At 36.6% G+C, this 26856-nt stretch overlaps 2 protein-coding genes across 2 annotated transcripts in view; one reads left to right on the top strand and one right to left on the bottom strand.

Moving 5' to 3' along the window:
• Positions 1–26856, bottom strand: part of LOC112052149 (elongation factor-like GTPase 1) — a 183484-nt gene that overhangs the window by 27184 nt on the left and 129444 nt on the right. The window lies entirely within an intron of this gene.
• LOC112048058 (protein giant-lens) overlaps positions 878–26856 on the top strand; it is a 31709-nt gene continuing 5730 nt past the window's right edge. Inside the window, exons 1-2 of the mRNA XM_024085412.2 lie at positions 878–1211; positions 26282–26406. Coding sequence (XP_023941180.1) covers positions 1023–1211; positions 26282–26406 — 314 coding nt within the window. The 5' untranslated portion in view covers positions 878–1022. The remainder of the gene's footprint in view (positions 1212–26281; positions 26407–26856) is intronic.

Here is a 26856-nt window from a genome sequence, read left to right as displayed (position 1 = left end):
AATTTGTATTTTGAGCAAAAAAAAAACGGATTAAAAATTAATTTGCTGTATGTAGTAGGTAAGTTATATAAGTTTAAGTCAATATCCATATAAACGTATCTTTATACCCAAGCAACAAGATTGTGTAAAAAAAACACCGTCGGTAGGAAGTCAACCCGAGCGCGGTCCGACAATCTTGATACTTGGAAGGTTCTGCCGCCATTCAATAAAATATCAATGAATGAACCTGATATATTGTACGCCTCTTGTTGAATCAACAATAAATTTCCCTGATTCGCAACTAATATGTAGTTCAACACAGATTTATTGACGTCGTTTATGTTTTAAGTGTTGGAAATTAGAAAAAACACGAATCCATTGAGCGATCTTACAAATTAAAAAAAATATTAAACGTAAAAAGTAAACACAATAATGTCATTGGAAAATTCCAAGGTTAATATTATTTCTAAATTATCTAAATATACTTGCATTTTATTTTGAATATGCTATTATTCGAATATCCAGGTAAAGATTTTGTTTATAAATACCGTAATCAAAGTGTAATGACTAAGAAAAATAAGACAATAAGTTAACATATTTTAACAAATGGGTAAACTAACACACAAGTCACAAATCACCACTTTCTCAAGAAAGATGACGTTTATATACAAGTTTATATTTCTTTATTCATAATTTCAATCACTGTATATATACAAAAAGGAAATATAATCTTCATTTTTTATATTAATATATCAAACCAAATGCTTTTATTTCAAGTAAGAGTATAAGAGAACTTTTATAGTTTCAATCGCGCGCTAAAAGCCTTCAAAGTATCAAGCCGTCTCGTTCCTCGTCGGAGGTAGTTTTACCGGGCGCGTAGGCCAAGTGGTACCTGCCTCGGCGCGCCCGACGTCAGTCCGAGCCCGTTCGACCCGCAAACAACTCGTACACGAAATCTCCGAAGCGTACCTTCGGAACACTTCGCACACGTCCGAAGCGCAACTTCCCAAGTGACAACTTCTGTAACTCGATCGACAGTGATCATGCAAGTGCTTACAACGCTTCTGTTTGCGTGCGTGCTGGCCGCCGTCCGCGCCGTGATCCGGACGCCGCTCGAAGCGTTCCGGCCTTCCGGAGAGATCCACATCCGAAGGCCGGACAAGTTGCCACTCCTCCCGCACAGGAGGTCAAACTCAGCCAAGAGCGGCCTAAAAGTCCTCTATCAAACTGGAGTGAGTATCCATTTAAAACTCTTCTTAAAACTAACTGTCTTGGTGGATAAAACTTTACCGTTTCAGCCTGCTTTGGATACCAAGTTTATTGCACGATTTATAGATATTTTTTTGAAACTTTCTTATCGAAACAAAACTTGCGTATCCATAAACTTTGAGCTTCTATAAAGATCGCGTTTACGTTACAAGATATCGAAGTATCACCTCGGCGCGTTGTTTTGCAACCCTTTTGTGACCTAATTTATGTATACATTTAGTTGCGAAATTAATATTATTCGCGAGCCTAAAAAGTCGTTTCATTGATTAATATTGATTAATTAAGCATTTAATTTGCTTTAACGGATGCAGAGCTTACCGGGCTTGATAATATGGTAAAATATGGCTCATAATAATTTTAATAAGCGGTTTCGAAATCGCCGGGAAACCTTGTAAGCTTATCCACCACGGTTTAATTTACACGTATTTATCTACCTACCGCTTGCGAAATTGCGGACGACAATTTCTACTGAGGTAGGTATCAGGTTAAAATATATCCTACCACAAGAAAGATACGTAATCTATACTAATATTTAGAGGTAAACTTGCAAGTTTGTGAAGTTGTAAGGGGTAATCTTTGGAACTACTGAACCGATTTTGAAAAAAATCTACTACCACGCCAAAAGCCACGTTATTTGGGAGGGATATGGGCTATGCTTTATGCCCTGATTCCTACAGAAACGCCGGCGAAACCGCGGGTGTCTTGTGCAATAAAGCCATAGCTATGGATAAAACTAAACTGTTTTCAGTGATCAATATAAAATAAATTACTATAAGAGTTTAATACTATATGGTTTTGTATTGATGATTACTAAAATGATCAGAGGTAACTATCTATGATCATTTCTTCTAAATTAAATACCTGATTTGTTGTGGACTCTTTTTGGATTAAGGGCACATTTGGAAAACTCATAATTTTAATTTGACTTTGACTTCTATCTCGTCTAGCTTTACATGGATTATTATTGATGCAAATAGCCATACTCCATTTTCGATCAGCAGTATATCAAATGTTTTTTTTTATTCTTTACAACTTAGCACTTGACTACAATCTCACCTGATAGTAAGTGATGATGCATTATGCAATCTGAGATAGAATCGGGCTAACTTGTCAGGGGTAGGATGAAAATCCACACCACTTTCGGTTTCTACACGACATCGTACCAGAACGCTAAATCACTTGGCGGTACGTCTTTGCCGGTAGGGTGGTAACTAGCCACGACCGAAGCCTCCCACCACCAAAACAATTATTTTAACAAATGAAAAAAAGCTCCTTAACTGATACTAATATAGAGTTGCCTTAAAAAATAGTCATGGTTATCTCACTATTTTTTTATAAATGGTATAAATTTCTTTCTTTTTAAAAACTATTCAACATAGACTAAGCCGTGGTAAAGATCTATATGATCATTTATTTAGATTGTATTATTTTTACATTGTAATTAAATCGAATTGATTTCTTTGAATAATTTAAAGACGTGTATGGAAATGTCGTATTGGCGCCAAAGTAAATAGCCGCTTGAATAATAAAGTTACAAATTTGGCTAGCTTTGCTTTGTAAGGTGGTTTAGTAATATGGTTTAAATTCCCGATTCGAATAATCTGCAAATAAAACTTTGATTTAAGGATCAAAGATAAAAACAATTACCTACTACTAGAATACACCGTACTACATTATCACTATTAATGTATTTAAACAGCCCACTACATATAGAGCTAAAACCCACCACGCTGCTTCCATGCGATTGGCGGGTTAAGGCCGTACTTACCTATAATTTTTATCAGTCCAGCTTTATAAGAATGAAGGGTCTTCTAGGTTTCAGAATTAAGTTTATTTAGGGTTCCTTAGCCACCTTATAGTTAAGAGGGTACGAAGACCCTACAGACCTTAATTCAGCAATGCTGTTTGGCGGTAAGAAAGTAGCGATAGTCTTTACTTACCGGGGCGAGTTCCATCACAATGCCCTACTACTACAAAAACTTCTCCAATCTCAATCTAGATAATCTCCAATTTTTCCCCATATCATCTATGGATACTATAGGAACGCATTTTAGAATGACCTCTCGGAATCCATGAGAATGTTAAGGAAATACATGAAATTCCTTTCCATTTTCCTGGATCTTCCGATCACATGTTCTATGATCAATGGAACGCACGACGTATTAGTCATATGTTTGTAAGTGGTTCTACGAAGGGAACCACCCAGCAATTAGCCCAATTAACACAAAAAAAAAACACCGACAAACGAACTCAATGACTAACATCGTATCCAGCAGGAAACGAACCGGAAAATTAAAAAATCGATCGCACCTACATTCTAAACACAAAAACCATCAAAGTAACTGCACAACACATAACCTGCCACCGATTTCCTCAGTGAAACTTATATTGACGCCCGTGCAGTAATTACACATTATCTATCGAACTTAATCTATGCTTAATATTATAAAGCTGAAGAGTTTGTTTGCTTGAGCGAGCTAATCTCTGGAACTACTGGTCCGATTTGAAAAAAAAATTTAGTGTTAGATAGCCCATTTATCGAGGAAGGCTATAGGCTATATATTATCCCCGTATTCTTACGGGAACGGGAACCACGCGGGGTCAGCTAGTGTACCTATAATACGAGCAGGTGTATATTAAACTGGGCAAATCTTATACATATCTATACATATTATACATACATATACATATTATTATACATTGTATTAGTAGTATATATGTTACCGGCAAAGTGTATAATTCAGGTATTCTATACAATGCCTAGGCAATGATAGATATAGAATGCCGGATTATACTACATCGCCGGTGACATACACATTTTATAATCTCGCAAATAAGTGGAAAGATAAAATATTCTAAAAAAACAAACATACGACATTAATATAAAAATTAAAATCACAGCGAATAAATATTTCCAAATCCCAAATCAACACCATTTGAGACATAACCTAGACCTAAATGACAACATAATCAATCTAGAGAATGTAAATGAAAAATACAATATAACAGCGCAATTTGAAATTATTAAAAAAAAAACACAAGTCACGGATGTCAAGTTTTGTAAGTCATATTTCTAAAACAACGTTAATCATATTATTATGCCTAATTTTGAAGTCGATTCAAGAAGATAATCGCTTCAACCTAGTCCCAGTGACTTGTGAGCGCACGACAATAGCTTCTGGTCACACCGGTTGTTGTAATACAAAATGATCCGTAAGCTGAGTGGGATAAAAGTGAAAATACTGGTTTGTTATGAATTACTTAAATGTGTAATTTAAATGGCGCAGTATGCACGGCTGCGTAGGTGAATGCGTAACACTGGAAGCGGGCAGGTGTTCATTCATTCATTCTTATCTTGACAGCTTCGATGACTTACGTTCGAGGCTCCGAGGCTTCGTCCCGAGTAGGGTAGCCAGCACCAAACCTAATAGCCGGACAGACCGGCTTGTTTGGCCGGACATTTGGGTAAAAACCCCGGACACCCTACATTATTGTGATTATGTGAGTGTTGGATTTTGTGTCTCAGTAATAATTGTATGAAAAAATTAGATTTTTTGATTAATAATAAAACTCTGGTTACATTCTAATAAAATATAAATAAAATTGAAAATTTTGGAAAACCCCCCGAATGTCATGAAATTATTAACTACACTCACGTTAAGTCGTCAATACTCTCTTTCAGTGCGCTTTGATTTGAAACCCCACTCAAGTATATTTGCAGACATTTAGTTGTTCTTCCCAACTTTCAACCCCCACAAATTAAACAGATCAACCGATTTTCATCAAATATATCTAAGAGCACTCGCCCGTAAGTCACTTTTGATACAAAAAAAAACTAAATTGAAATCGCTTCATCCGTTCAGGAACTTTGGCGCCACAGACAGACTGACAGACAGACATACAGACACGTCAAACTTATAACACCCCTCTTTTGCATCGGGGGTTAATAAAATCGAGTGAATCAGTCATACGAAGTCGATAATTAAAATTAAATTCTTGATAAATTGAAATTGAAATATAAAAAGCCGGACACTTTTTAATTTGGCCGGACACGCAATCAAAAAGTCTAACCATGTCCGGCTTTATCCAGACACCTGGCAACACTAGTCCCGCGAGTGTGCTATTTGCTTGAAAAAAAAAAACAATCCGTTTTTTTTCTTTTTATGTCACTGGCTATAAAGCTCATTCGTAACGGTAACCCTCTTTTCGGTCGTACGTCTTGTTGAATGGAATTCGAGTTATCATGTCGTTTATACATTATTCTTTTATGCAAGAGTTTTAATCTTGACATATACGAGAAAGTCAAAATATATTTTTTACGATGTTGAATTCAAATAGTTACTTGAATTAAGCTTTTAGTTTATACTAGCGGACAAACAATTTAAATGTCTCGGGAACCGGGAATATTTCAGCTAAATCGGTTTAAAATTGACAAAGTTTGATACAAACTTTCATCCCCCATTTTATCCCGTTGAATTTTAAGAAGAAGAATTAATCAAAATTCTTTCTTAGCAGATGCCTACGTCATGACATCTTCCTGCATGCCAAATTTCAGCCCGATTCGTCCAGTGGTTTGGGCTGTGCGTTGATAGATCACTATGTCAGTCAGTCACCTTTGAGATTTATTTATTAGATTTAAGGTTTTCACAAAACGAATGCTCTATAAGTTTTATGGGAAGATTTATACAAACCAGAGCGTAATTTCAGCGATATTTAAATTTAAGATTAGACCTATTAGATCAATTAGCATTCAAATCTAGGTACTTATTTAAATTAGTGTATTTGAACATATTACTGCAATAATTTTTGGTGGTGGTATCCTAAGCATAATACTACAGAACATATACAAAGTGCTTAAACTAGTAGGTATATCTTTGCATATTACTGATGACTTCATAGTCAAAAAGACATAAAAACAAGAAATTTTAAACTTTAAAGTCATCGCCAGGCCCAGCTCGTGTCAAAAATACCCTTTGTAATGAAAAAAGAAAAAAAAACTAGACATGCGCGTAAGCAAAACCGCAGACAACCAGTCAAGAGTATTAAGGAAGGACTTTGTAACAATGGCCGACGAAATATAACAATTCAAACTCAAGTGCCGGCAGTGGTCGCTGACGAAAAGAATGGACAAGCCGAGGACCGACAAATAAACAAAGGGAGCTCCCTTGAATGACTTAACCACAGGAGGGCACTGATCAATGATCACCTGCTTCAGTGCTAAGAACTAAAGCTATTGAGTTCTTTGGGAAATACCGAGAACAGTTCAGTATCCATCCGATACGTGCCACAAGGGACGTATACCTTTAAATAGGTGTTAAGACTCAGAATCATTATCAGCCTATTATAACAGATCACTTAATTAACTAACATTAACGACCAATATCAGATTTTACTGACAATGACCGGGACAGTGGTATGCGCGGTGGATTTACAAGCTGGCCCTTTTGAGGTTTTCTTAATTGGTTCTGGTCTGGCTGGTGGGAGGCTTTGGCCGTGGCTAGTTACAACCCTACCGACAAAAGACGTACCGCCAAGCGATTTAGCGTTCAGGTACGATGTCGTGTATAGAAACCGAAAGGGGTGTGGATTTTCAGCCTCCTAACAAGCTAGTCCACTTCCATCTTAGATTGGATTATCACTCACCATCCGGTGAGATTGCAGTCAATGGCTAACTTGTAAAGAATTAAAAAAAAAACCGACGGCTTAACGTGCTCTTTGAGGTACGGGGGTGTAATACAACTTCCCTCCTCCTGGCCGATAAATCTCACTAAAATTTTCTTACATAGCCCTACCCACTCGTATCCAGGATGACCACGCTATCCAAAATTACGAAGGCTAAGCACTGGATCAACAAGGCAGACAATATTCAGAATGTCATCACCATACTATTTGTCTTGACTTCGAAGTCCAGCGAAGGGTTGCTAACGAAGCTAAGTGACTGGTGACAGGGTTTAAGATTTCATATTAATCTGAGCAAAATTACGCTTTACACTTAAAACTTGCTTCCTTCCAAAGACTCCAAAGTTGCCTTCCGTACTTACCTATGATAGGAACAAGACAAACTTTTAGCTTTGATAACACTAGCTAGTATAACACTATAAGGTCTAGGCGTATGTTCTTAATGAAGATGTAAAAAATTGATGTTTTCGTAGTTTAAAGGTCTGCTAGGTTGAAAAATTAAAGCGAACTAAAGTCACGTAGTTACGTAACGTTGTTTGATGCAAAAGGATTATCAAAACGGATAAAGTAATAAACGAGCTGTCAACATCACACTACAATGTCACCGTTGACAAGCTGAATAGGATAATGTGCGACGCCGTCACGATTGATTGCCTGTGATTGGGGAGTCGCATATCAAAACCTAGATTATATTTAGCCCAACGAGACATTGGTATAAGGCCGACGTGTTGTCTTTTAAAACAGACTTACAGTTTCGCCCGCTTAGTTTCCGTTTTTTGTGGGAATATGGGGATAAAATATAGGCTATATTACTCCCTAATAATATAGCTTTTTATTGGTGAAAGAATTTTTCAAATCGGTCCAGTAGTTTTGAGTTTGTTCGTTACATACAAATCTTTTCTCTTTACAATCCTACCAATATTATAAACGCGTAAGTTTTGTTTGTGTTTGATTGTTTCTTACTCTTTAACGTCGCTACTACTGATTTGGCTGAAATTTGGAATGGAAATAGATTTTACTCTGGATTACCACATAAACTACTTTTTATCTCAGAAAAATCTATGGTTCCTGTGGGATTTGTGAAAAACTGAATTTCACGCGGACAAAGTCGCGGGCGTCCGCAGACACCGCGTTTGTGTGTAAGAAAGCTTAAAAAGAATCCTGAGACCAACTGAAGCCTTCATTCGCACGAGTTTTTTTTAACGGACGTTAAAAAAACGTTCCAATACAACAACTGCATTCCCAAGTATAATGACAGCGTTTTAAAAACTAGACGTTTTTTTATCGAGCAATGTTGCATTTTCAATTTTGGGCGTTGGAAGTAGAAATTCAACTTCATATACACCACGCCCGCCAACGCTGGGTCGCTTTTTTAACTCTCGTGCGAATGAGGCATACTCTGAGATGAAAATTATTCCTACTTAAACTGATAGTTAGATATTTTGACACTAAGAGTTTCTTAAAATTAAACAACGCTGTCTGACGTCATGTGATTTTTTAAGTTCTTCGTACATTGTTTAAAAAATGGATTTTATAGAAATTAGAAAAAGGTATAGACCCACAACGGAAATTATTATGGTGCGACAGTTTTCCTACGTTTAATTAATCGTCACTTAAAGAAATCTCCATTTCCACGCGTCTCATAGATATCCGATAGGAAGGTGCCAGTAAGAAACGGAGACGGATGTAACGGGAGTTGGATGCAACTACGGTGACCGGATTTGTAATGAAAAAAAAAATTAAACACTTGCAGATGAAATGAAAAAAAATGATAATTATGCTACAATACTTAATAGCAGCAGCACTATTGAAATAACAGCCTTTGGAGTTATTAATCATAATCATATTAAATTAAACAGAATATTCAAAATAAGGGATTCACTCATCTGCTAGAATCACAAGCATCGTTCCTCGTAGTTTTTTGGAATGAAGTACATAAACATATAAAATGCTTAGTTTTTTTCAGTTAAAATATATTCAAAAGTATCACCCTATAGTTAAGAAGGTTGTGTCTGAAATTTAAGACCATGTTTTTTTTTGAAATCACTGCACGTGTTATTTTTATTAATCCGTTTATAAAGTAAAACATATTCATAAACTTATATGAAATATTAAACGATTGGTAATAAATCTAATATCATCTCAGAAAAGGTCGTATGTTTAAATTGCAGTGTCATTAATTCATTTTAAGTCAAAAATAAAGAACCTTTACGATTTCATAGCCATCAACCACTGACAGGTCCGATTGAGGCAATAAAATGGGTATGTAATGAGATAATTAAAGCGTCAGGCTCCACTAGAGACTTTTTCCTGTCGAATCATCGCCAACGCTTTTTGCTCAGTTGTATTTCTTTTACACAGTAGCGGTAGGACGTGCAAGCTGTTTTATATTATTAATACTAATTTAGTGGGATTTTGACGGTTGTTATTAGATTTTTTACGTTATGGAGATCGTACATACCTACGTTTGTCGTGTCAAATATCTCCCTCGAGATATAAGCAAAATTAACTCTTCTACATCTACTGATATGCTACTAATATACTATACTAATATCTGCATTGCGAGTATGACATTAATTTATATTTATAATTATATAATTTAGCGTTTGACTGCAATCACGCCTGATGGAAAGCGAAGATGCACTTTATGGCGAATTGAGATTGCCTAAAAGATGAACATCTATATTGTAGGTAGTAGGTAGAGAAAACAATTTATTTTATAGAATTACTAGGTTACACCGCGCGGTTTCACACGCATGGTTTTCGTTTCGGTAGGAAAACGGGGATAATATATATAGCCTATAAGCCTTCCTCGAAAAATGGGCTATTTAACACATGAAAGAATTTTTCAAACCGGACCAGTAGTTCCTGAGATCAGCGCAATCAAGCAAACAAACTCTTCAGCTTTAAAATGTTACAATAAAAATTACAGCAGTGACTTCATTAAATAAGCTTTACCTTGCTATAATAATAATTACGTACCTATGTTATTACATTTATTTCTTAGTAAATTACGTATGACACAGGTTACGCCAACCTCTTTTGGGGCTAGATGCGTGGATTATCGTAATAGTAGTTCATTTCATAATAGGTAGTAGATAAAACATATAAATGGTCGACATTTCGTTGGGCGACAAGTCTTCATTCCGAGTTCGAGCTAACACTTCTCCACGGTTGGGTCGGGCAAATAGCGTGACTCGAGACACGAGTCACAGAGTGAATGTAAAAAGTGACCTCGAGAGGGAATCTCGGCAACAACGTCACTGGTAAAGGCGGGACTACAATGTTTGGAATGTTGTCCGAATTCACCGATACAACGTCTATTAATAAATAGCTATTGTCTCTAATTTCGCCTGCGGGTGATTCCAGTCACAATACAATCTCCTTTCTGAAATAGGAGCTAGATAATTAATTGTTTAAGCGATAGTTTATTGCCGTAGAAATGGGTGCAAGATGCATTCCAAAGTCTCTCTATAACAAGCTTGGTATCACTAGAACTGCATCAAAGATTATATGAGAACGGATATCCAAAACTGCTCTAGCATGATCCTACCATATTGGGCTGAGCAGGGAGAACAATACAAACAGAGAAGGTTAGAAACTCCTTAACTCTAAGCCCGGGCCTGAGAATCCTCGAGTTACGAGATCTTCGCAGGTTTATGTGTAATCCCATATGCATGTCTTAAAGTATAGAACAACCATTTTAACGGGATATTGTTAAGAGAATCAGTGTATTATTACGGTTCGCTAGGATATAGTATAATAATTATTCGACAACTTATAACAAAGAGTAAATTCGTAGGATACGCTACAAAACGCTAGATTTCATTTAGCTTTAAGTAGGTAATTTATCAAATTACGAGAGTATAGATTTCCTAAGGTAGTTTAGGTCATGATCTTTTAGAAAAGTCCTTTAGGTATGAAATTTCTTTTTACACTATAGTTAGTGATATGCTTATATACAATACGAGTTAATTTTCACGTACAAGAAATTAAACATTTATAATTAGATCTTAAATCAAAAATTAAAACAGAGTTGGACCTTTATGGACGAAGCATTAGGCTTGTAGAAAAAGGTCCAACAAAAGCATCCGGACAGTCAAAGCTGCACCTGCGTTACGCGACAAAAAAATACGATGCACCTCTTATTTCTTTATTTCTCCAAAGCGTTTTAATAAACGGATTGAGTTGGTTATCTAGAAGTGACCTTTCCTAAAAAAGATTTTATTTTGAGCGCGGTTCTCTGAATTTTGTTTACCTAAATGTGTTGCCTTGTTTTTAATTACTGTTTCTTAATAATTGGATACAGTTTCTGTATAAAAGCTAAATAAATATGTACTGAATATTTAAAAATCTCGTGCTACGGTGTAGGTACAATCGCATTCCACCGACTCGACCGATATCAATATATATATATTTTTGTATATTTAGTAGGTATTACTAGTATGTTTAAAAGAAAAACAAAATCGTATTCGTTTTTTCATGCAAGTGATTAAATATGGTAGAATATTATCTTTTTCAATTTTTTATCCGTCTTACAACATTATAATGACCCGAAGAGTTATTTTTTCATTTGTGTCACTAAAAATGTATGAACGTGTCAAGTATGAAGATGTCTTTTGATGTAACCATTCATGTATTTTTGCTTTGGGCTTTTATATAGTTAGCTGTAGTATAAAAGCCATGAAGGGAGCATCTTCGTGTCTCCATTGTGAAGCATCCGGAGGTATTGAAGACGCACGTGTCCCTTTGAGATGCCCCTAGCTCGAAGACTCTCGAGTGTTCAGAGGGGATTGTCAATAAGAGCTTGATTCTTTGAAAGTGGATCTGGGTAATACGGATTGTATGAACCGTGTTTTGATGGAATACAAAAAATAATGAATAAAAAAAACAATCATTATTTATCATCAAAGTTTTATTTTGAAACAATTTGAATTGGTCGCGAATGTGTGACATAGATGACTTGCGTAGAATGTATTGTATCTATGTTCCATTAAAACAATGAAACCACCTTCTAAATCGGATTAGTACCTAGTCATAGGACATAGAAAATCTACATTACATAAATACTTTATGGCTTTTAATCCTACTAATATTAAATAATTACGCGAAAGTTTGTATGGATGTAACAAACTCTTTAACGTCGTGACTATTGAACCGATCTAGCTGAAATTAAAAATGGAGATAGATTATGTCCTGGATTAACACATAGGTTGTCCCGATATAAACCATGGTTACTGCGATATTTGCGAAAAACTGATGGCTGTTGTTTGGAAACAATTTGTGGAAACCCTAATTTCACGTCGACGAAGTCGCGGGTATGAGCTAGTTTTAATTACAATCTTAGCATTCCATTAATCACCGTGGCTGGTGCCGTATATGGCTTAGACAAATCCTCCGAGTAGATCCAAGAACTTGTGAGCCGGATGTAAGGTTAAGGAATTTCTTTATGTCAACACACATTATTAACTACAAACAGTATAAAGAAGCAACGTTATCGCGTCCCAATTTATTCCAGACAACCTTCGCCTCGATCAGTATCTAGACATGAGGATGCTGTAGGCATTGTCATGGCTCACACGTGTAGACTGTACTTGCAATATTGATAAGAAAATTGTATTTGCGTTGGTTTTTTCGACTCGTTCTTTTAGAGTTTTAGTTGTTATTATCTGTTTTCGTCTGTAATAATATTCGTCATAATCAGCCGATGGATGTCCACTGGTGAACATAGGTTTTGAGTATACATCCAGCAATTCTCTGCTTTCTTCTCGCTTAACACCCTCGGTCCTCCTAGTAGGATGTCGACAACTACGCTTCACAGTGAGGGGTCGCCATTTCGGTATCTTGGGAGATTGTACACCAATGTCCATCATCTCCTCGAACTACAAGCCACATCAGCCACTCGCTGAGTGACTTTGGTTCTTCTGTGGATCTCCTCATTTTTGATTCGCTCACGCAGAGGTACCTACTCCGTACATAGGTATATCACTTATTTAGCGACCATGTCTCGGATCCGTAAGTCATCACTGGCAACACGCACTGTTCGAAGGCTTTCGTTTTCAGGCACTAAAGAATTTTAGAAGAAAGGATGCCGTGGAATCGCTTTGAAAACAACATTTTAAAAATATCATCATCATTGAAATTCTTACATTTCTTTAAATCGTTAAAAATAGACAAAGAGTAGGTACATTCGTATGTATTCGTAATAGTGTATCGCCCACTGCGTTGTCTTCATAACAAAATCATAAGTGTCATTGGACACATGTCGACAATAGAGCTATAAACGGCGACGTTATAAAGCTAGGAGCACACTATACTGGAGTCGTCAATGATTTCAATCTTGTAACATACGTCATTTGAATAAAAAATCTAATTCCGCAGAGATGCGACCGATGTTTATTAAGCTTGTATATTAGTCCAAGATAAGAGTACTTACCTAAGACGATCGTACGTAGAAATAAACGTGGAAGTGACATTAGGATTAACACGTTTATGTTTGATAGCGTATTGTAAAATAGAAAATTGTTTTTCTTGTAAGCTCTGCAAAGTTTACTACTTAATATTGGGTGAGCCATCTGCTTGTGCAATTATTAAAAAAATTCAAGTCTTCACACTATAAACCTACATTTATACTAATGAAATTTTCTCTAAATAATAATATAACTATCGTCAGTAAACCGACTTTACAAACAACCGAGTATATAATATAATATATAATCGGTTGTTTGTAAAGTCGGTTTACTGACGATAGTTGAACGTGACAACGTCATAAGAAAATACTGATGGAATGGTTGCATTTTTCAAAAGAAAATGTTCGTTTTTCTAAAATACTGTTTAAAAAACTTCATAGACCAGAATATATTCATTATCATCATATTTATTTCTTGTAAAAAAGTTGGCAACCCAAGAGAGAGGGAACGTCGCATGACGTCATCTTTTTTCGAGGTTGCAGCTCCATCGAATTATAAGACGTTGTCACGTCAAAATCTTAGATATACAAACATACATAAAGAATCTCGTGTTTTGTAGTCTATTAAAATTCTACTTATCTAAGTAGAATTTAGGAAACTGCTAGTAATGTGAACTAGGCTTTACAGTGCGCGTGCGCAATGCATTCGGCGTTGCTTCCGGCATGCGTTGATGTCTTTTAGAGCACTACCGAGCGCCATATACGGCTACGGCCTACGATCGCATGGGCGGACTGAACGCGTGCATTTTGTATTGTGACGTGTGACAGTAACAAACTACGAGCATAGTATACTAGATGTGTATTGAAATGGTGTGCGTTGACTTTAATGATTGTATGCCTATAGCTTAAAGACTTAAAGCTTACGCCCACTGGAGCCTGAGATGATTAAAATAATTTAAATATGTACTCTAAATTTTAATTCTGGTCTTCGCATTGATAGCCCAGTGGATAGTGGTTGGTTCGAATCCGGTCCGGGGCATGCACCTCAAAATTTTCAGTTGTGTGTATTTTAAAAAATTAAATATCGCGTGTCTCAAAGTGTGAAGGAAAAACACCGTGAAGAAACCTGCATACTAGAGAATTTTCTTAATTCTGTACGTGTGTGAAGTCAGCCATACTCAAGTACACAATAATACATAGTCAAGGATACTCGAGCTCAGCAGTGAGCCGAATGTGGGTTGATAACGATGATTCTGGTCTATACTATTAAGTTTAAGAAATTCAAGTTTCATTTTGTTAAAGGTTCAATGTAAGTCTAACTAAATAAGAAAACATATTGTCTTGGTTTCGATTTCTATCCGTTGTCATACGCATTTTTATAGTACGAGTAGGTACAGGTTTTCGCTTCGATTGAGGGTTAAAGGGGGAGGGTTAATGTTCATGTTTGAAACAAAAATGCTCATAATTGTTTTGTTTATTTAAATCAAGACAGACTTTTTAAAATGTATTGAGAAAATAGGCGAGCAAATATAAATCCGCGTACTTATAGAAAATAGATTCAACTGAAGATTAAAGATTGATGAATGCGATATGTTTACCTGTGCAAACTATTATTAGTATAAAATTATGATTTTATTAATCAAACTCACATGCAGGGTTATTTATATATCCCAACTATAAATTACGCCATGTTTACTTGAAATCGTGGAAAATTATAATTTATCGACGGAGATTCTAATTATAGTAGTCTATATTCATCCACTAAATATAAATGCACGTCTGAAACTATATTATTATCATTTGAAGAGAGATTAATATAATGTGAGATATATTAAATGCGATTAAGGCGAATCTATATGCAATGTTTATTGTGTTTTTAATATCTATAAATAATAATTATATTTTTGTATCATTCAACATTATTTTATCGGCCACTATAGGTCCGGACCTCCCTTTTTATGGGACAAGGGATAGGGATAATAATACAGGGGATTTGGAACCTACACAAAACGCTACTCCAATGCGGATTGGTCGGCTTATGATGACAATATTTTGACTCTTTGACGATTATTATAAGATGTAAATGATAAAGAACGGGTCCGAGGGTTTAACGTAGGTACTCTTCGAGGGACGGGGTTGCATGTATCACCACAAATTTCCCAACTTTAAAACATGACCTTTCCTTGATCTAAAAGAAAAGCTTGAAGTTGGATCCAATTCGGCATCCGTGGCGCAGTGGTATGCGCGGTGGATTTACATGACGGAGGTCCTGGGTTAACCCCGCAATCCCCGTCTAGGCTTATTGAGGTTTTCTTAACTGGTCCAGGTCTGACTGGTGGGAGGCTTCGGCTGTGGTTAGGAACCACTCTACCGGCAAAGACGTACCGCCAAGCGATTTAGCGTTCCGATACGATGTCGTGTAGAAATCGAAAGGTGTGTGGATTTTGATCCTTACTCCTAACAATGTAGCTTCCATCTTAAATTGCATCATCACTTACCATCAGGTGAGATTGTCAAGTGATAACTTGTAAAGAATAAAACAAAAAAAAAAATTGTATAAATTGCACTGTAAACTTACAAAGTCAGCGTCCTTTTTACATAGCGTGAACTATAGCCACGGCTTTTGCAATTCGCCGTAAGAGAAAAAAAGAGCGGACTGTATAATCAAATGAACAACATGACGTTTTAAATCGAATCATGTCATTATAATAAAATATAGCTCCTCTGGATTTCGCACTAATTTGTCTCGTTTGAAGGGCCATTTCCTTTGCATTCATAATAAGCATCTTCCGAAACTTTTGTTTTTATTATGTTGAGTTTATAAACCTACTAACATTCGCCCGCGACGACGCCCGCGTGGAATTCTCTAACACTTTTTTTAATTATAAAAACAAACTTATACCTACCTTACCTACTTGATTATTTTCTTAGTAGATAAAATATACCTACTTAAAAGGCAGACTTACTAAGGGTTCTTAGCAGCAGCATTTTTTCATTTATTCCATGGAACAGAAATATCCTCGCATGTACAAGTAACTGTTTTGTTTTATCTTAATGGAGTTTGTTTTGATGTAAGTTCCGACGCATGTTGACTTTTTCGACATTTTCAAAAATTATCGGCATTTTTCAACCGATTTACACAAATGCTTGACAAATTATATACCTAAGCCTTTCTCGCCTTTCTCATGAATCACTCTATCAATTGGTGTAAGTAGCATGAAAATTCATCGGCAGTTTTCGAGTTTATCGCGAATAGAGAGACAAACGCAGAGGAGGATTTTGTTTAATAATATGTACGGATGCTCTGCATTGGGGTCTCGGACACATTTAAAAATAAAAATTTTAATAAAAAAAATTCAACCGACTCCCAACTCAAAAAATAACTTTAACTAAAAAGCAAAAAATAACATCCTACCTATGTGCTACCTTCTGATCAGTTTGAAGGCGGTGCCAAGCCAGTGATGTTTTAATTAAATACGTTTAAACTACAAAATTTCTGTGGTTATTCCAGAAACAGCTTTAATTAAAACACGACACTGGCTTGGCACCGCCTTCAAACTGATCAGAAGGTAGCACATAGGTAGGATGTTATTTTTTGCTTTTTAGTTAAAGTTATTTTTTGAGTTGGAAGTCGGTTGAATTTTTTTTATTAAAATTTTTATTTTTTTTATTTTTAGTGTTAGCATACCCACTGCGTGTGTACAGTCACAACCTATCTAAGTGGAAAGTTCTTATCAATACAAAATTATGAAGTCCAAACACAAGGTAGCTACTGTGAGCCGTCGAGGAGTTTTCTTCACTGTGCTTCGTCTTCATCACCAGACCCTTAATACAGTCGCAATACATCTAGGTGGAAAGTTCTCATCAATACAATTTTATCAAGTCCAAACACAAGATAGCTACTGTGAACCGTCGAGGAGTTCTCTTCACTGTCCCTCGTCTTCATCATCAGACCCTTAATACAGTCACAATCCATCTAGGTGGAAAGTTCTCATCAATACAAATTTATCAAGTCCAAACACAAGGTAGCTACTGTGAACCGTCGAGGAGTTCTCTTCACTGTCCCTCGTCTTCATCACCAGACCCTTAATACAGTCACAACCCATATAGGTGGAAAGTACTTATCAATACAAATTAATCAAGCCCAAACAAAAGGTGACTGCTGTAAATCCTTGACGAGTTCCATCGTCTGTGTTTCGGCTCCATCATCAGACCAACTCCAAACCTTCATAAAGTTGTAGTGGTTTAAAATACCTTATGGAAACACTAACAAACGTACTAGCCGTCTCTACAACTTTCGAAAGTTCCCCTCAATTTCTCCAGGATGCCATCATCAGATCCTGACATAAAATAAATGGGACCACCCTGGAAGTAAACCCTACAAAACAAAAAAAGAATTTTCAAAATCGGTCTATAATTGACGGAATTATCGCTGGACATTAACAAAAAAAAAAAAAAACATACATACAGCCGAACGTAGAACCTCCTCCTTTTTGGAAGTCGGTTAACAAATAAAAAACAATGTATTTTAAAGGCTCTGTCTATTTCTATAACCAACTAAAAATAGGTTTAGATTCTACTAGAATCTAAGATAAACTGCATTTAAGTAATTCCAATGTTCTTCTAAATATCCAAAAAATTCATAAATTGTCACCAAACAGTACTAAGGTCCGTATTGATAAACGTTACTCATGTCAAAAGAACGTAAATGAGTCCAGTGGTAAGTTACTCACCAATCACTATATAAATAAACATCACAATTTCGATCTCAAGTTGCATGAACTTCAAGTTCTATATTAAGGTCTTAGAAATACGTGAATGGTTCATTCAAAACACTGCGCCTTAAGGGATACGTAACAAGAGGATGTAAAGTAATTAAAAAAAAACAAAAGGCAGGCTCCAACGGGACGACGGATGTCGAACGTCGAAAGCCTCCAACTAATTACATCTGTAATAAATAATTTTTGGCCCCTGGCGATGCGTTATTACGCGGATTAGTAATTTGTTTTTAGCTACCTGTATTCCCGGTTGAGTGTCCACTCGATTTTGTACCTTAAAATTGGGTATTAAGATTTAATATGTTATGAAAAGGTTTCAATATTGAGGCTTCCGTCCACCGCCCAAAGCCGTGCACTGTAATTAAGAGGGACTAATTGGAATACTGTAATTTATTGAACACAAAATTTCTTGTGAGCTGTGATGGAGTGGTTGTTACAAAATTTGTTCTTGTTTTATTCTCAAAGGAATTCATATATTGAGTCGTCCGTCCAAATCGTACTCACACTTGATTAAGCCACGCTGCGATACCTTGAAAAAACACTGTATATCTGAAAAAACATTAACTTTTGGTGAAATCGCAGATTTTTGGGTTATAATCCCCTATTATTAGGTACAATGTATAATAATACATTAATCCATTTCTCAGTATATTCAAGTCTTTAAAACATGGCAAACAAACAAATGGCATTACCTATTAATTATTATGTATTTAAGTAGCTTACCAACCCCCATTGGAGCAGTGTGGTGAGTCTAAGTTTCATATCCCCTCTTCTGTAAGGAGGGAGGCCTGGCCCTGTGGTGGTCTTTAATATAGGCTGATGATATATAGATAGATAGATATACTTTATTTGCACACCACAGGTACAAATACAAGTGAAATAAAAACATATTAAGAAGAGATTAGCATACAAAAGGCGGCCTTATCACTAACATCAGCAGGTGGCGTAAAACAAAAATTAATACCGATAATGATAATACTTAACCATGTGCAAAAACCGCATGTATGAGGGTAATACAAAATACCGTATATAAAGATCAGTGTCTTCATCATCATTATTAGCAACCTATATTCGGCTCAATGTTGAGCACGAATCTCCTCTAAGGTTTGGCCTTAGTCTACGGTGACCCAATGCAGATTGCCAGACTTCACACACGCAATAAATTAAGAAAATTCTGAGTATGCGGGTTTCCTCACGATGCTTTTCCTTCACCGTTTGAGACACCTGAAATTAAATTTCTTAGAATGAACATAACTGAAAAGTTGGAGTTATATGCTCCAGACCGGATTAAAACCTAGTCCCCCCGAATCGAAGGCAAAGGTCATATCCACTGGGCTATCACGTCTCCAATACAAGTGTAATGTAATAGCACGTCAATGGATAAGCCCGCGCTTTATACAACTACTTTTTAGTTCTCAGTATACGATGCAAATTACGTTCAAGGAAACGAAGGACGCCAGTCGACATGACAAGGACGCACCTGGAATATAATAATGGCCGTTTTTTATAGAGGAAGCGATAAAGAAATATCTATGGCCATCTATTCAGAGTGGCATTCTTCACACGCTCCAATATTGTAATCAGAGGCGTAACTAGGCAGGGACTAAAATAACACACCTAAGTAGGTACCGCAAGTAGATACAGATTTTTATTTAATTACTAGCCGACGCCCGCGACTTCGTTCGCGTGAAACTCGATGTAAACTTACAAGTACCCCTATCCTACCCCTACCCTACCCCTAGCCTATCCCTAGCCAAGAGTTCAAGTCAAGAGTGAATAGGCATCTCCTAGGCAAGCGTGTTCCACTATCAGGCATGATTGCAGCTAAGCGCTTGCTTATTCAAAATAAAAAAAAAACATACAAGTCAAAGTTAAATTTGCGACCGATAAATATGGCACCATCATAATATGATTTTCAAAATCTCTTTAATATATTCCGTAGACTCGGTCTCATGTGATATAAATCACCTTGCATTGAACAAAAAAAGTTACGTAAGATCGATTGCACACAACTTGTGCCTACGTAAAAAGTTAAAAAGAAATAGCAGAGGCGTGTGCCCACTCCTAAGGGCTAGGCGTACTTGGAAGGTTGTGGAAGGTCGTTCGGGCAAAGATTATTTCATTAGAGTGGGCGCGGCGAGCCACCTGTTCACACCGGATACCACCCCTCCCCCCCCCTCAACCCGCCATCCACCTTCGCGAGAACAACACGACTATCTTCACTAACATCGCACTCAAAACTGTACCCTCTCCCCCCACGTAAAAGTTCATTTTCAATCAAATCCCTACCATTAAGATAAGTTTAAAGTATCAAAGATTTGATCCTAAGATTAGTTTTTAACCGAAAATTGGTTGTTGTATTTTATTATTTATATCCTAAGGGATAAGAACGAAACTAAAAATTAGATTATTAAAGTTTTGAGCTTTAGAAAAAGGTAAAATGACTCGTCCCCTTAAACCATCGCCTCCAGCTGGCGCCTCCAGTCATCGGTCAAGACTCGGGCTTACTTGGACTTTCGAAGAATCATATCCGATGAACCAAAAATTTATGCTCAGTCGGATTCTGTGGCAGAGTTAGTGTCGATGTAAAACAGAAACGCACGCGAATCTTATTATAGCCGATCAACTATTATTAAAAACCGTAAATCTTACTGATTTTAAAACTATTAAATCTCTTTGTTGGATAATTAATTTGCATATTCAAATGGTTTCATCATCATTATCATTAACAACTAATATTCGCCTCACTGTGTAGCACGAGTCCCTTCTCAGAATGTGAGGTTAGGCCTTAGTCCACCACGCTGGCCTAATGAGGATTGGCAAACTTCACACACGCAGAATTTGAATTTGAATTCGGTCCGGGGCAAGCACCTCCAACTTTTCAATTGTGTTTTTCATCATTATCAACCCATATTCGGCTCACTGCTGAGCTCGAGTCTCCTCTCAGAATGAGAGGGGTTAGGCCAATAGCGGCCCAATGCGGATTGGTAGACTTCACATAGGTACGCAGAGAATTCAGAAAATTCTCTGGAATGCAGGTTTCCTCACGATGTTTTCCTTCACCGTTTAAGACACGTGATATTTAAATTCTTAAAATGCATTCAACAATAGATTTTTTTTAATCTTACATATATAACATAATTACATAAAATAATAAGACATAATTAAACGCAAGTAAAATAAATAATTGTTACATTGTTAGTTGTTACACATGTTTACAATTTTAATATTGTGTATTAAAGTTACAATATAAATTCCGCTGCTTTACAAAACAAAAACTGATATCCTCAGTACAACATAACATAAGGACGTAGAAGACACCTTTAAAAAAACTGCTCCAAAGTCAACAATCCATACATTGTGTACAGTCCATACGAGATTATTTTTTTTCGTTTTGCTACACAAAAGGGCTATATCCGGCTTTTGAAAGATCCGTCCGAGACCGTTTCCGCGAAACACATCGCAATACACAAGAAACGGGAAGTATATCCGGAACAACGAAAAAAAAATGTTTATCACGCTTCTAATTCTAATAGGGCTGTCGGAAGTCTAATGTTATGGAAATTTATTTTAACATGAGACTTGATGTACTGTTTATGTAAATTTAACTTAATTGCTTGAATCATGTTAAACATAATTAGTTAACTAAGAAATATTTGCTAAAAGTTATACATTTTTTGTTATGAATCTACTTAAACATGATGTTTTATTTAATTGAGACAGTGTTCATTTTACACAATTAATGCACAAAGCCAGTAGGTATATTATTTTCATAAAAAAAAATATATTGCACAAATGATTGGTCAAGAGCAACTTGTAGATAAAATTACATATTTTTTATTGACCCAATTTCAAGCGATTATTTCTTAATTATTGTTTCCAATTTCATTATAGTGAAAAAAAAAACTGTCTGTCGATATAACTTACAGCAAAAGTTGGTCAAATAAATAAATAAAAGTTGATCAAATAAATATATAACTAAAAATTTTAAAACTTTTTTCATACAATGAGGCCAATTACCTACTTAATTACATTAAACATACTGTATACTTAATTAACAAATATTTCTTGCTTAGAATACATGGAAACATTTTATATTACGGCCTTTTATACATACACGCGGCCTGCACAAACGATGCTATTTAGACAATTATGTGTTTTATAATGTGTTAATTATGATAATTAGGTATAAAAATGAGCGATGCTAACGAACTTATATTTGACTATTTCTATTTAAGAAAGAAGTAGGCATGAAAGTGTGTGCAAAGAAAAAAATATTCCCACAGAAGACAGGTTGCCGAATAGCATGCCTTCCGGTCGGAAGAAGCCTAAGACCGATGGTCCTTCGCAATAAAAAGATGTGAATGGATCCACATGTTCCATACATTGTTGGCCCCGACAATCATTTTGATTAACATCTTTCGGACGTCGTTATAATGATCTCCCGTAACGCCAGCCACACACGTTCAAATATACACAAAACCTTCATACATTTTATGTAGCCTCACCGAAGTCACTGATGATGCCGTTTTTGGCTTTTGGTTGCGGCGGTTGTGGCGTGTGCGGCGACACTACGATATGTGAGCACTGACAGACAAATCGAAACAATACACATAAACATTATTTTATATATATATTTTAATTCCATGACAAGTTAGACTGCAATCCCACCTGTATGTTGAAGAGGACTAAGATTTTTTTTTAATTTTTTACAAGACTACAATCTCACCTGATGGTAAGTGATGATGCAATCTAAGATAAAAGCGGGCTAACTTGTTAGGAGGAGGATAAAAATCCACATTCCTTTTTGATTTCTACACGGCATCGTACCGGAACGCTAAATCGCTTGGTGGTACGTCTTTGCCAGTAGTGTGGTAAATAGCCACGGCCGAAGCCTCCCACCAGCCAAAAAGTCCAAGATGGAAGCGGGATTACGTTATTTACGGAAGAGGTACACGTTTATTTTACCCCTGACGTTTCCCGTAGGGCAGTAACTAGCAGAGCCGAAGCAAATTTAGAAAATATTAAATCTGCTGCTGCTGGAAATCAAACCCAGGACCTCTATGTTAGAAGTACTAGCAACTGTGCCAGAGACTTCGCGTCGTCGAAAACTGCACTGCCCACATCCCTAAGCGCGCTGCAGATTTGACGGTGAACTTGACCGTGTGTGGCTGGCGTAATCAACTTCTGTTTTCCTCCCTCACAAAAGGTGGCAGGTGCGAACCACTTTCGACAAACACATTTCGAACTTCCCACGCTGTACACAAGATGTTTCTTTTATAAGAAACGCACGGTTGTAATTCACGGCATGCGAGATGTATTTGCACGGATTCGACAATCTTTCAATGCTAAACACCTGCACCTGTACTACGTAACTTGTGATTGATTGCATTGTAACTTCGAGAATATTATATAAAAAAGCAAATAACTGGAACTAAATATTAATAAAAACTAAGTTTTCTGTGTGAATCTTCAAAGTGTGTTTTACTAATTTGGGTTCAGAGCAGGTTAGCTTAGACACATTACATTAGTGTATATATATTTTTATTTTATTCTTTACAAGTTAGCCCTTGACCACAATCTCACCTGATGGTAAGTGACGATACAATCTAAGATGGAAGATGGAACTTGTTAGGAGGAGGATGAAAATCCACACCCCTTTCGGTTTCTACACGACATCGTACCGGAACGCTAATACTAAAAGTAACAAATCAAGTCCGTAGCCTGTGCAGTTTATCTTATTATCAAGTCGATTATTATTGGTATGGCTAAGTTAATTCATTATTCACGTCAATCGATAATGAAGCACAGACAGGACGTCGCATAGAAAAGATACTTCTACCGTTTATTCGTAGACAATACCTACAGAAACACAACTTCTGAATATGTTGGCTTTCATTCTTCTAGTGTGGAGAAATGTAAGATACATACATGTGCCATGGAGTCGCAGTGGCAAAAAAATTAACCGAAAAATTTCACCGCGGCTAGAAGGGTTGGCTCATTTTTTGCGCAAAGGATCAGCCTGGCTGTCCAGCGTGGAAATGCAGCCAGTATTCGTGCCACCATTCCAAGTGGGCATGATTTGTATAGTTATTAGGATAAGTTAGCTTAATTTCCACAAGATACATGTCAGTAATATACCTACTGCTTAGATATGTATCTGTAGTATCAGTTCTTATTGTTACTTTTTATTCCACTGATATATCGTCTAACGTGTCAGTCGATTGAAAGATTGCAATAATCACGTTGATTACTTCGATGTTTCGCGATACAGGCAGACTGATGTGCGTTGAATTTGTAATGCACAAATCAGTTTTATATGCAAACCAATGAAGGCAAGTTCCATGTATAAAAAAGTGATGCATTGTTTTCTCTACGTGATAGCAACAGCGTGTCAAATATAAGGATGTTATGTCACTGTCACAATGATACTGTCGTGTTATGTTACTTTGATAAACACACACAAACAAAAGAGTTTTGAAAAAAATGATTTTGATAACTTTATACCAAACTCGACTAGACGAAATTCAATATACTTAGTTCATCATTTTAGAATTTAAACTATCGTGAGTGTAATTCATATTAATTTGTTATGAAACACGGCTAAAACTCAGGTGATACAACGTCGGAGTATGCCCGACTGGATGAGAGGGGTTAGGCCAATAGTCCACCACGCTGGTCCAATGCGGATTGGCAGACTTCACACACGTAGAGAATTATGAAAATTCTCAGATTTGCAGGTTTTATCACGACGTTTACCTTCGCCGTTTGAGACACGTGATATTTAATTTCTTAAAATGCACATTATGAAAGTTGGAGGTGCATGCCCCGGACTGGATTCGAACCTACACCCGCAGAGGTCATATTCACTGGGCTATCATGGTTCTCCAGTTAAATATAGTTACAACAAATTAAACCAATGTTAACGAATACAACAGTCAAGGTGGTTGTTTAAATAGTGGGAAAAATATTTGAAGGTTGTTTTAATACTTTTATTACTGACATTGAAAATCTTAGTTTCTTTGTAATAAAGTTATTGTGGTCGGAAAGCAGCAAGGCTGTGTTTCGCTCTAAAGTGTAGATAGCTACTAGTAAAATTGCTGGCATTAGAAGCTTGACATCTATCCCAGCCTCAGACCAATTATAGAAGGACCTGTATCTTACTCATAGTCACGAACAAAATTGTCTGTCATTTTCTGAAGAAAACGAGCTTAGATTTGGTATATATCTTATACTAACTAGAAGTTTTTGCCCGTTTTTTACACAATTCAATTACACAAAAAGGTATTTTTACGGAGCTCTTTAACCGACAAACACGATTACAACTATATAACACCGATAATAGAGAGACAGTTTTTATAACCGCATTAGATCGATGATCATATACTTTGACAGAAAAGTAACGTCTAGCGAGGCCGGTCCTATACATTAATTGGTCTGAGATCCCAGCACAGAAGCACATTATAGGAGTGCTTGTACCTACTGCTTCGTGTTACTGTTATGGTTGATTGTTTTTTCCTCAACATCAGTAGTAGCCCGGGATTCATGGAACAAATTTACAAGTGATTACTATCTGTAAAAAAGTAACAACTTTTGGTAAACTACCCTCCTCCCGTCATAGGATAGGATATAGGATTCGTCAACGACATATCTTGTGATTAGAGAGTATATTGTCGACCAATAGTGGTGTAAAAGTTTTGTCCCATTCAATGCAACAAAAGAAAGAGCGGTATTTAGGATGTCGGTTATGGTAAACAATGTGTCTCTCTATAGATCTACGAGTATCTAGACATATTTCCTGAAGTGTATCCTAGGCCTATATCTAGAAAGAAGTATACAAAACTAAAAAAAAAATTATTGGCTGAGTAATCAACATCATCGTCATTACCAGCCGATGGACGTCCACAACTGGATATAGGCCTCTCCTAGGATCCTAGGATCACCAAGTACGGGGTAGACCAACACTGAGCTTTCCGTTGCGGGGTCACCATTCCAGCACCTTGGGACTCCAACGTCCATCGGCTCATCGAACTATGTGGCCTGCTCATTGCCATTTCAGCTTCTAGACTAGCTGAGCTATCAGTGACTTTGGTTCGTCTACGGTCTACGCCTTCGTCCTCATGTGGCTGAGTAAACTGTTTATTAATTTATGAATTCGTGTTTCCAGGTATCCGAGGAAGACTTGCCGGACTGCAGGCCGCGGCAGGTGTGTAATAAAGTGGACTTATACGAGTCTACACAACCCTGGATCGAGAGGAAGTGCCGATGTTTGGGTCACAGGCCTTGTTCTAGGTAAGCTATACATCTTTTTAAAAAAAAAATATTTGCCATAACTTTATCTTTATTTGCCATATTCCCATTCCCCTCCAAAAGACTGTGTTAGGAGTGGGTACGACAATAATTCAGCGGGCGGGGATCGAACCACCAACCCTCGGTGATGAGTCTGGTCGCTTCACCGTTGAGCTATAGAGGCTTTAACATTATATAACAGCTATAGAAACGGTTCTCAATTCGATGCGAACATTTTTTTTGTTTGTTACCTCATAACTTTCAATAAAAAACAAAATAAACTCAAAGAGCCTGTTCGGGTTAGCACCGCCTTTAATTTAATCAGTAGATAAGATATGGGTACGATGTTATTTTTCTCTATTTAGTGTAAAACATTGTTCAAATTGATAGAGTTTTCATTAACTACATTTTGAGTTAGTGAATTTGTATTTATTGTTTTACTAGATCGTAAGA

This window comes from Bicyclus anynana, chromosome 17 (genome assembly GCF_947172395.1).
Source record: "Bicyclus anynana chromosome 17, ilBicAnyn1.1, whole genome shotgun sequence".
NCBI lineage: Eukaryota > Metazoa > Arthropoda > Insecta > Lepidoptera > Nymphalidae > Bicyclus > Bicyclus anynana.
The sequence above is the reverse complement of the archived record's forward strand: the minus strand, read 5'-3'. Positions and strand labels throughout refer to the sequence as shown.